Consider the following 12,809-nt stretch of genomic DNA (forward strand, 5'->3'; position numbering starts at 1 on the left):
GCTTTTGAATGTTAGGAAAATATGTATTTGCCTCAATAGAAATGGTAAGATAATACAACTCTATGCAATAATATTACAAATAAGTATATATTGATTAAAAAGAGTGTTACAACTCTATAACTGAAAATACAAATAAAAGGAGAAGGAGATGTAAGATGATAGAAATAGAAAGTACAACTCTATTACAAAAAGATACAAGTAAACTAGAAGTGTTTGAACAAGGAAATAAAAGGATTACAACTCTTAAAAAAAAGTACATGTAAATAGAGCAAGAAGAGGGTTTTTCTTTCTCTCTCTCTCTCCTTCGGTGTCTACACCGGAGCTATGGCGGAAGGAGCGAAGGCAGCCGGAAAAACCAAATCGAAGCCGAAACCTAAGAAAACTGGTCCATCTTCTTCGGATAGGATCATTAAAACGAGATCAATGGATGAAGTACTGGGAGTAAAAGAGTTGGAAGTTGATAATGAGAAGGAGCCGGATGAACAATGGGTGGAAACTCTATACTCTCCAGAAGAGATGGAGGAGTTGTTCAGAAAACGAAGTGAAATTCGACATAATTTCTCTGACTGGGTAGCAATAGCGAACCGCACGGCACAGGATGTAAATTTGGGTAAGAAAATCTCTCCTCCAATCTTGCGTTCTAATATTGTTAAGAATTTGGAACCCTGTTTTGCTGGTCCTTCATCTGAGCTGGGGGATGTTCAAGGATCTATTGATTGTGAGAATGGCATGGGGCAGTCGAAGACCCAAGGTGATTGTCTGAATATATCTGGAAATGATGGTGTTCATCAGCGAGATCCTACCCCTAAAGTGAAAATTAGTTTTGATGATATTGCTGAAGAGGTAAGCTACTAGCAGCCATCAATAGTCTGTTTTGTAATGGGAGTCAATCCGCCACTACACATACTTGATGGTTTTGCAAGAAGAATGTGGAAAGAGGCTGTGGTTAAGGTGGGTTTGATTGCTAAGGGGATCTTTATCATTAGATTCCAGAATATGGAGCAGAGAGATCAGGTCTTACAGGGAGGATATATTTTCTTTGATCGGAAACCAGTGGAACCCGATAGATGATTTCTCTAAGGATGACATTACTAGTGTGCCGACTTGGATTCAATTACAGGGTTTGGACATCAAATATTGGGGGGAGAAATCCCTATTCAAAATAGTTGGGCAGATTGGCAAACCTCTACAAGTTGATAATATAACCAAGCACAGGGATTGATTGCTGTATCCTCGTGTGCTAATAGAGGTTGAGTTTGCTCAGGATTTTCCTAACTCAATTTCATTTACAGATGAGTTCGATCGGGATATTGAGTTGGAAGTGAAATATGAATGGCTACCTCTTGTTTGTTATAGCTGTTCCGGTTTGGGGCATGAGACTAAGCAGTGTAGGAAGAAGATCACAGAGAAGGAAGCAGAGAAGCAACAATGGGTGCCTAAAGCAAAAGTGAATCACATGGAGAAATTGGTACCAAGTGTAGATAAGGAGGGTTTTCAAAGAGTTGAGAAAGGGAAAAGAATAGAAAAAGAAGTTATTCCTGTTAAGACTAAGGTGGATAATAGGTTTGATATACTGAATAGTCAGGAGCAGGAGATTTTAATTTGTCTTAGGGAAAAGGGGGGAGATCCCTCTACTTCTAATGGATAAGATATTGTGTTGGAATGTTAGGGGGATCAATAGCCATCAAAAACATCAAGAAATCAAGCAATTGATTTGTTCAAGAAGAGCTAGGCTAGTGAGTCTCCTTGAGACGAAGGTTAAGAATAAAAACATGGGTTCTCTATACTCTAATCTTTTTTCGAATTGGTGTTTTACAAATATTAATCCCTGGCTTGATAAAGGGAGGATAGTTGTTGCATGGCTGCCAAGTTTGTTTACTGTTAATATTAGCTTATGTACAGCTCAAGTTATTCACTGTGTTGTGCACCCAAGACAGAAACAAGACAGATTTGAGGTTACTTTTGTGTATGGATTTAATGAAGATAAGAAGAGAGCCCAACTTTGGATGGATTTGGAAGAGATTTCAATGAAAATTCAGGGGCCTTGGATAGTTATGGGGGATTTTAATGATATTCTGTTTAGCAATGAAAGAGTGGGAAAAGGATCTACTAAAAGTCCTACTCAAGATTTTCGAGATTGTGTGGAAAAGTGTAACTTGGAAGACCTGAAATACTCTGGGATTTTTTATACCTGGAATAATAAGCAGAAGCCAGAGGATCGAGTTTTCTCTAAGCTAGATAGAGCTTTAGTTAATCCTCAATGGACAGATTGCTTTCAGTATTCGGAGGCTAACTTTTTACCTGAGGGATGCTTTGATCACAGCCCCATATTGGTCTCTCTTTATCAGGATGTGATTAGTGGCAAGAAGCCATTTCGATATTTTCGAATGTGGAAGGATGCAGATGATTTTGGTGAGCGAATTGCTAAGTGTTGGCAAGAAGGAGTTGAGGGCACGGAGATGTATAAGCTGACAGTAAAACTTAAACGCTTAAAACAAATTTTGAAGTGCATTAATAAGGAAGGTTTTCATGAGATTCACAAAGCAGAAATGATAGCAAAGGAGGAATTGGTGTTTTTGCAGGAAGAAGTGACTAAAGATCCCCAAAACTCTTGTTTACAGAATAAGGAACAAGTGGCTTAGGACAAATATGCTAAAGTTTACAAGGCTTATTCTCTCTTCTTAGCTCAGAAAGCAAAAGTTTCTTGGGCTAAAAATGGAGATGAAAACACAGCAATATTTCATGCTTCACTGAGGGCAAGGAGAATTCAGAACAGAATTTTTTCAATAGAGGATGCGCAGGGGGTCTGGTGTGATACTCCTCTTACTGTTCAGGAAGCTTTTTTACAGTATTATCATCAGCTCCTTGGATCTGAGATGCAGAACAGACATCGGGTGAAGAAGTGTATAATCAACCTTGGGCCAAAAGTTTCTGAGGTGCATTCCAACAGACTTGAAACCGAGTACACAGCTCAGGAGATCAAAGAAGCTATTTTCTCTATCCCTGGTTTGAAGGCTCCAGGTCCGGATGGTTTTGGAAGTTGTTTTTATCAAGATAATTAGGATTTGGTTGGTTCAGATGTGGTATCTGCTGTTCTGTCCTTTTTGAGATTAGGAAGAATTCTTAAGGCAATTAATACAACTACCATTACTTTTATTCCTAAGAACAGTTGTCCGCGAAGTGTGAGTGATTTTCGGCCTATCTCGTGTTGCAATGTGATATATAAGGCTGCATCGAAAGTGATTTGTGCGAGATTGAGACAAATTTTGCCTGACTTAATTGCTGAGAATCAGGGGGGTTTTGTACATGGAAGATATATTGCCCATAATATCATGGTGTGTCAGGATTTGGTGAGATTATATGGGCGGAGCAATTGCAAACCTAGCTGTATGATAAAAATTGACTTAAGGAAAGCTTATGACACAATAGAATGGGGGTTCATTGAAGAGATGCTCAAGGCTTTTGAGTTTCCTCAATCTTTTTCAGATTTAATAATGGCATGTGTAATAACTCCCAAGTTTTCCTTGCTTCTCAATGGCTCTTTACAGGGGTTCTTTGCATCAAAAAGAGGACTTAGACAAGGAGATCCCATATCCCCCTTGTTGTTTGTGCTTGGGTTGGAATACTTGTCCCGAATTATGAGTAAGGTGGGGTCATTACCTGGGTTCAAGTACCATAATAAATGTTCAAATCTGAAGTTGAATCACTTATGTTTTGCGGACGACCTCCTTATCTTTTGTAATGGAGATTTTGTTTCAATAATTCTTATGTTGAGGGGTTTGAAGCTGTTCTCTTCTTCTTCGGGTTTGCTTCCTAATGCTGAGAAAACTGCTATCTACTGTCATGGAACATCTGATGCTGTTGTAGATAGAGTGCTGGCAGCTTCTGGATTCACTCGAAGTCACCTGCCTTTCAGGTACCTCGGGATACCTATATGCTCTAGATGAATTTCTGCAGCAGATTGTCAATGCATCTTGGAGAAGATGACTAGTAGGATTCGTTCTTGGAGCACTCGGAATCTATCTTATATGGGGAGAGTGACCTTGATCAATTCAGTCCTCATCTCAATTCATTCTTATTGGGCTCAGATAATGATTCTACCAAAGAAATTGATAAAAGATGTTGAAGCAATTTGTAGGGCTTTTCTTTGGAAAGGTATCTCAGACTCCCATATACCAGGATTGATTGCTTGGGAGTATACTTGCTCATCAAGGGCGGCTGGTGGATTGGGCTTTCGGCGATTACATGATTGGAATTTAGCTGCCATGGGAAAGCATGTTTGGGCAATTGCCAAAAAGAAAGATAACCTTTTTGTCAAGTGGATTAATAGCGTTTATCTGATGGATAAGAATTGGTGGGATTACAAGTGTCCCTCAGATTGTTGTTGGTACTGGAAGCGCTTAGTAGCTGTGAAGGATTGTTTTAAAGTAAAAATCTCTTCTGATTCATTCTTATCACAGAGATATCATATAAAACTTGGTGTAAATATGCTGGTTTCTCCTGAAGTCCGAGTCCCGTGGAGGAAATTTGTTTGGGATAGACTTATCACTCCCAAACATCGTTTTATCATGTGGTTAGTCATGTGGGAACGGCTGCACACAAAGAATCGAATAGCTAGATATAATTCTAATATTGATCTGGTTTGTTTGCTGTGTGGAGCAGAGAATGAAGACATAGACCATCTCTTTTTCAAGTGTACATACAGCAAGAGGTGTTTAGAGGCTATCAAAGGCTGGCTTCATTGGAATGCACAGTCCATAAATCTCCACAGGCTCCTGCATTGTATTTCTCATGCCAAGCATGTGTCAAGTACATATAAAAGTATACTCTTCGCCTGTCTTGCTGCGACAGTGTACCACCTATGGAGAGTAAGAAATGATGTGCTTTGGAATCAAAAGTTGTGGCAAGTGCATCATACAGTTAGTAGAATTCAAAGTGATTGTAAATTTCGATTGCTTAGTGTATTTCCTTGTAAAGCTTCTAGGAAAGATAGAGTTTTTTTTACCAGGTTGCTTTGATCTGTACTAGTCAGATATCAGGGATGATTGGTTTGGGCTGTTAACCCAGTTGAGTGCTGTGGGTTTTTGTATATGTATTGGGTGTACAAGTGGTGGCTGTATTGGTTTGTTTTGTGAGTAATACAATGGCTTATTCATCAAAAAAAAAAAAATAGAGCAAGAAGAAAAGAAGAAAAAACAATAGAAGAAAATAAGAACAAGAACAAAAAAACAATAAAATCTCACTCACACAACCAAAGTGAAGAGTGTTGGGGATCACCAACTTGAACAAGGTCTGAAACCTTTGTCCAAAAGCTTATTTCCCCCTAACTCATGCACTAAGGGATCTCTCACAGATTTTTGGAAATGCTTTATGGAATAATCAAGCCTCAAGGTGTTTCTAGCCAAGTGCTCTAATGGATAGAAATGTTGTGTCTTTCAAGTGATCTATAGGCTCCTATTTATAGAGTTTAGAGACACCCTTTGAATTTCAAATTCCACCAACGCCCATGGCTGTTACCAATGTTTAATTGGATTAATATGGAATTAAAAATGAGATTTGGGAGTTATTTGGGTTTTTTGAGCCGTTCAACAAAGATTGAAAAAACTTAAAATTAGTCAGTTTTTGGCCTGTGGCCGAGGCCACTACTCTCTGTCCCACAGGCCGTGGCCACCAACATTCAATGGCCGCAGCCACTGACCATTTTCAGCACTTAAAAATGTGTTGTTTTTCCAAACGGTTCCAAACCCTCCCAAATGATTTTGTTACTCCCAAAACACATTATTGGGGTTAAAATCATATCTCTAACAACCATTTCACATATGGCTTTATGAAATTCATCTCAATATTGTGTAACACCAAATTTACACAATAAAGGGTAATATTTGGAAGTTACAAATTCGTAACACTAAATATGTTACATTATTTGGATATATCTCATATATCTAAATAACGTAACTCTCTATTATATGTTACAATATGTGACACTCTTTGTCATATTTATTTAATCTAAAACATTATATTATAAAATAATATAATAGGGAATACTGGGGAAGTTTATCATTTTGCCCTCGGGGACGTTTTTATTACCCCGAGCTTTATGATTAACTTAAGTAAGAATAAACAAATAAGGGAATAGCTAGAAACACCTAAACCGACCCTTCTTTCCTTTATCTCTCTCTCTCTCTCTCCCTCTCTCTCTCTCTCAAGGAAGCTACTGAAACAAAAGGGGAATTTGACGGGAAACTCAGTGATTTGAGTTGGAACCCTGGAAATTAGCTCAGTTTTATCTAAGGAATTCAATCAGGAGTTGAGGTAAGACTTGAATCACATTCTTGGTCATTTAATTATGTAGCTTTGGGTTGGGTTCTAATTGTTTTTGGGTTCTTGAATTTGAAGATTAAATTGAGGCTAAGGATTTGGGAATTAGCTCAGCAACTAATTGGTGGATTGGTTCTTTAGTGAAGGTAAGATTTAATTTAAAGTTTAGCATCTGAATTCTGGAATTTCTGGCTGTTCTAAGGGGTTTATGAGCTTATGGGTTTCAAGGATTAAAGTGAGATTTTGATGAGTTTCTGAGATACGTTTTTGTTGGGTTATGCTACTGGAAACATGTTAGGATGTTTATGATAGTTGAATTGTATCATTAGGATGGTTTTGGGTTGATTTGAGTGAGGTTTTATTGTTAAAATGGTGGGTTTTCTGGGTTCGAAGGGGTCAGACCGCGGCTCAATTCTTGGTGTGTCACGACCCTCTGGAGCAGATGGGACCTGAGGAAGAGGGGCAGGTTGCGGCCCGTGTCTATTATTTGGTGAGGTTGGGCCTCTGGATAGGGGCGGGCTGCGTCTCTTAAGGGAATTTTTGGCCTTAAGGAGGTTTTAGGCGCGGGAACCTAACCTAGGGTGCTCGGTATCGATTCCACTACCGTGTTTGGTGGAATTCGATGTTCCAGGGGCTAGAACTTGGTTCAGAAACCTTTATACAATTATTATTAATGGAATCCCTTTTCTTGGTTATGACTAGGTGTAAGCTAGAGCTCGGGAAATGGTTCATGCTCAAGGATCATCTCTCGTAATCAGAACACTTGGAATTAAAGGTAAGGAAACTGCACTTGGTTGTGAGTTTATGAAGGGACTAAGGGTTCCCTATTCTTGTATGCACTATGTAAGGTGGTATTATGCCATGTGAATAATAAACAAACGGCCTAAGAGTGTCGAAGTTTGCATTGGCGCACAAGGCACGGCTTAGCCACTGGTAGCTGAGGACAGCTTAATATTTACTGAGCTCAGTTTAAGCGGACCAGAGTCAGTGGGGTAAACAGAGGGTGCGACCTAAGGGCGTCGACCCTGATTGTTATGTGATTTGGTTATTGTTGTTAACTGATGAGTATGACATGCTAAATATTTGAGTATTGGTTTGTGGATTTCTTGGTTATGTTTATTGATTATGTGATTAATATGGATTGCTAACTATATGAACATGCTTAAGGAATTATGTGATTATTATCATTGTTTGTGCTATGATGTTATGATTTTCTTGTTGGGCCTTGGCTCACGGGTGCTACGTGGTGTAGGTAAAGGCAAGGGTAAGCTCGATCAACCCTGACTTGGAGAGCTCTAGAGGTAGAATGTACATAGTCAGCTGCCCGGCCGCCACGGTCGTGGGTTGGACAGGAACGGTAGAACCTTACATGTCTGTTTTTCCCTTAGAGTGGCTAGTGGTTATATATACCTTGGAATTTTGTAAACTGTCCTTTTAACTTTATTTTCTTTTGGGATCCCATGTTCGAAATGTTTATTTAAATGAATGGTATCTTTTATGACCAAAACATTTTAACCCTGGTTCATTAATGGTTTTAGTAACACATTTTCAACTAAATGACTTGATTAGCAAGTCTTGCAACTTTATAAATACACAGTATAACGGTCTTGGCTACCCAGGGCATTACAAAGTTTGTATGTATATATATATTATAAAAGGTTAATAAACATTTCCTAAGAAATTGTCTTTTTCCAAAAATCCAAAAAAAAAATTCTATAACATTTTTAACTCTTATAAAGTTTTAAAAAAGGGTAGGTAACCATTTGGTATCCTGTGTTTTTGCAAAGTATCATTTTGGTACCCTCTGTTTTCAATAATGCTCATATGGTACCATGTATTTTGAAATCATACATATTTGGTACCCTATACTCAAATTTAATTAATAAAATTTTACCAATTTAATCAAACTGCTGTCAATTATGTAAGTTCCAAATTTAAATTTAATTACTTAATTACATATAACTGATGACAGTTTGATCATATTCACAAAATTTTATCTGTCAAATCTGAGTCCAGGGTATCAAATATGTATAATTTTAAAATACAGGGTATCATATGAGCATTATTGAAAACAGAGGGTACCAAAATGATACTGTGCAAAAACATAGGGTACCAAATGAGTAAATTCCCTTTAAAAAAATAACACTTAACACATAATAATTAAATTAAATTTCTCTCACATTTAATTTAATTAATCACACGATACAATTTAACTTAAGGTCCATTTATGGAATAAAATTCCACAATTCGGCAAAAATTAAGCATTTAACACAAAATGCCTTAAAATTTACATTTCCTCTCAGGTTTATTATTATTTACCAAACTTAAATTTGTATGAATGTATTTTATTCCCAAAATATTTTTGCCATAGTTTTTCATTTTATTTTCCGAGATTTTTACCCAATTAGGGTATTTATGTCGGTCCAAGACCGAAAGTCTTATCTTGACTTTTAATCACCAAATTCATAATTTGGCTAGCAATAACTCATGGAAATAAATTCCAACAACTATAATATTATTTAAAATAATATTCTTAACTCGGGTAAAAAAATCCCGACCCAAGTTATTTAAAGGTGCTTGAAATGTCGGGCATTACACAATGAACCTATACAATTAAGTCCAACTTAGACAAATGGACATTAACAATTGGGTTTGTATGGAGGAGGGCTAGGTCTAGTATGTCGTTTCCACTACTAAGGCTCCCATACTACCATACAAGGTCCAAAAGACAAGAATTTAAACATTCGTTTTACTAATTGTTATTAATTGATTAGGCTCACTATAGTCATGTAAAGCAAATAGGCATTCACGAGTGGAACCACCCACAAGAGAGGAAATTAAACTTTACATTTTCTAATTGGCCCAAATAAAACCTATCATTTTATGAATGTTTTTGTAAATATGGAATTTTTTCCTTGTGAATTCTATTCACAAGTGAAGCTCTATGTTACGAGACGTCCTGAAAGGGCATCACATGATGGTGAAGGAGTTGGGGTAAGGGAGTCACCCTCACTAGGCGAGGGACTTTGGCCACTCGCCGATCCAAACTTCACCCTCGCTATGCGAGGGCCCCTAGCTGGCCATCCTCGTGCGCCCCATTCCAGCAGGCATCAAGCCTCGTCCACACTCGGAGGAAGAGCGTCAGCCTCGCTATGCGAGGGACCCTCGCTATGCGAGGGTGAGGGCTAGATGGAGGTGTCCGTGCTCCTAGCCTCGCGACGCCGCACCTCGGAGGAAGAACATCAGCCTCGCTATGCGAGGGACCCTCGCTATGCGAGGGTGAGGGCTGCGTTGAGGTATCCGTGTTCCTAGCCTCGCGACGCTATGCTCGGAAGGAGGAGAGGCAGCCTCGCCATGCGAGGGACCCTCGCTATACGAGGGTGAGGGGTGTGTTGAGGTACCCCTGCTCCTAGCCTCGTGTCTATGCGATCCGCATAGGCCGGCCCTGACCCTCGGCACCTCGACTTCTCAAGAGCCTCCTTGGCACAGGCATGGGATCACTTAGGGGAATCTTGTTGATAGGCCAAACGAACGTGGAGCATTTAACGGGAATTGATGAGGACCACCGAGTACGGAACACGTGCGCTGACACGGGGTGTACGGTTATGGAGAGAACAGAGGCACGACCCTATGATCTGCGTCTGAGGAGTAGTGGCGGTACGGACCTGTACGAAGAGTGGTGAGACCACTGGGACACCCTCGACCATGCGCCAGAGCCGACAGTACTATGTCCAAGGCCACGACTCTGACACCATCAGGGTAGACACCACTACGCCCTGAGCCACTACTTTATCAGAGTACCTATGTACGTCCCAGTGGTCTGGGACTCGTTGGTATCCTGGGCCAATAGAGCCTCCCCTATAAATAGGCTCCAACCCCTCAGGCTAAGGGGTTGGAAAACTGAATGTAAAAAATGAGACTTATGAAATATATGCTTCTGGTTCTCATGCTTGCCTGAGTTTTCTCCTGTTGTTTAAAGTTCTTTCCATCTAACTCATAGCTTCCTATAGGATAGAGATTGAAGTTTTCTAACCATCAATCGTTGACGAGTTCTTACTGTCAACAGTTTGGCGCCGTCTGTGGGAACGTAAGCACCAAGCTACTGTTCTGCCATTACTTCCGGCAAGGAAAAATGCCGAGACGTTCGAAGCGTCTCAAGGTGCCTCGAGAGGTGGAGGTCCACCTTACCGGAGTCCAGCTGAAGGCCTCCATGAAGGATCCACCTCCACCCCGAGACATAGACCCCCCAAGGGACCCTGAGGATCACCAGAATGACAAGGAGGCCTCGTCTCCGGCCATCCCGCCCGGTGAAAATCCTCCAAGGACAACTACTGCACCACCCGGGAACGCCAACGAGTTCCCTCCTCCCAAACCACCGAAGGTACCGAACTCCGGCCGGCAAGACCCGGGCCCCTCAACGCACAGACGCGATAAACAACCCCGGGTCCATTCCGTGAGCTCAAGTTCTAAATCTCGTTTCTATGAAGAGGAGATTCGTGAACTGCACCGTAAAAACCAAAGACTGGAGACTACCCTGGAGAACATGCAGGAGGTGCTGAATGGCCTGTTGCAAGGTAAGTCGAACATGACCCTGCCCAAGAGGAAAGAGAAGGGTCGGGAAACCACTGTCCCAGTAGACGACAGAAGGACCAGACACTCCACCAGTAACACCCCCAGGGAAAAGCCACAAGAGCATCCTAAACCATCGAGGCCACCCCAGGAGCCAAAGCAAGGGAACAATGGTGGCTCTCGCAACGACGTCGAGGTCACCTCAAAGAGGACGCCCTCAGACCTACGAGAGGAGCTCAACAAGAAGAGGGCGAATAAGAGAACTACCCCTCCTACTGTCCCCCGGGACGGCAAAGGAAAGGAAGATGTCAACCCGTCCATGTTGAGGGACTCCCTGAAGAAGAGGAGGCAAGACCTCGATACGGAGATGAAGAGCCTGCGGAGTAAGATTGTCACCGTGTCTGGAGGGCAGAGCCTTGAGGAAGAGTTCGACTATGAATCGCCTTTCACCAAAGAGATCCAAGCCATTCGACTCCCAGCCAACTTCAAGGAGCCTCATATGACCCCGTATGAAGGAAGCACCGACCCCAAGTACCATCTAGACGCATTCAATGACTTAATGAAGCTGAGGGGGATAAGTAGCGGGGCTAGATGCCACTGTTTCGTAGTCACGTTGAAAGGGCCCGCATACAAATGGTTTAAGAGACTTCGACCGGGGTCCGTCAGGTCTTGGCAACAATTTTCAGACGAATTTCTCCAGCAGCATCATGCCGTGCGTGATTATACAATGCCAGGGACTAGCCTAGCCAATGTAAAACAGGGCGAAAATGAGAGCCTAAAAAACTATATCCATAGGTTCAATATGGAAGCAGCCAAAGTGGGGAGCCTGACCCGCAGAGAGTTAAAAATGGCCATCACCGCCGGGGTGCTTCCGGGAAGCAAGTTGTGGGATAATATGCTCAAGAGGGAAGTCACAGATCTAGATGACTTCTACGAGAGAGCACAGAAGTATATTCGTGTAGAGGACGGTCACGCGAACTTAAAGGCGGGAATGGTCGAGTCCCCTGCACAGCTCCCAACCAATGAAGGGTCGAATGGTGCGAAGAAGAAGAGGGCATACGAAGGATCGAGGGATGATCAACATAGAAAACCCAAGCGGGGAAGCGACCATAGGCAAACGGCTTATACTTTCTATACAGACCTGACGGATACAAGGGAGCATATCTACATCACCAACGAGAAGCGGGTTCCCTTCAAGAAGCCTCCACCAATGAGGAAGGATCGGTCCCAGAGGGATCCCAATAGGTACTGCCAATACCACAAGGATATTGGTCACACCACAGCAGAATGTATCCACCTGAAAGAAGAAATTGAGGAACTCATCCGCAGGGGGCACCTAGGTCGGTATGTCAGGAAGGAAAGGCTGAAAACGGAGGACGAACCAGTGCTATCTAGGACGCATAGAGAAGCTCCAGAGATACAGGGGGAAGTGAGAACTATTTTCGGAGGTCCAGGGCTTGGGGGAGATTCCCGGAAAGGACGAGATCGGTATGCTAGAGAAGCCAGGCGAAGTCCACCACCCTGCATTATGAGCTTGGAACAACGACCCCCAAAGAGCTTCAAGGGAGAAAATGACTCGATCACTTTCACCGAGGAGGACGCGCGGGGGGTACACTTCCCCCACAATGATCCGCTGGTGTTGACAGTTCAGTTGGTCAACCGGCGGGTGCATCGAGTCCTCGTAGACAATGGAAGTTCTGTGGACATCTTATATCGCCCCGCCCTGGAAAAGATGGGTTTGGGCATCAGGCACTTGAAGCCTTGTCAATCCTCCCTATACGGGTTCGCAGGGGACTCGATACAACCTCTAGGGGTGATCGAATTAGCACTCACTATGGGTGAACAACCCCGACAAACCACGATCATAGCAAACTTCGTCGTAGTAGATTGCGCCTCTGCTTTCAATGCGGTATTGGGGAGAC

General features: G+C 41.9%; 1 protein-coding gene across 1 annotated transcript; it reads left to right on the forward strand.

Moving 5' to 3' along the window:
* Window positions 1–1,772: 1,772 nt before the first annotated feature.
* LOC133805976 (uncharacterized) lies at window positions 1,773–3,947 on the forward strand. Its single transcript, XM_062244120.1, has 3 exons — window positions 1,773–2,588; window positions 2,691–3,030; window positions 3,115–3,947. Exons 1-3 carry the CDS (start codon window positions 1,773–1,775, stop codon window positions 3,945–3,947), a joined length of 1,989 nt encoding a protein of 662 aa, XP_062100104.1.
* The last annotated feature ends 8,862 nt before the right edge of the window (window positions 3,948–12,809 follow it).

This window comes from Humulus lupulus, chromosome X (genome assembly GCF_963169125.1).
Source record: "Humulus lupulus chromosome X, drHumLupu1.1, whole genome shotgun sequence".
Lineage (NCBI taxonomy): Eukaryota > Viridiplantae > Streptophyta > Magnoliopsida > Rosales > Cannabaceae > Humulus > Humulus lupulus.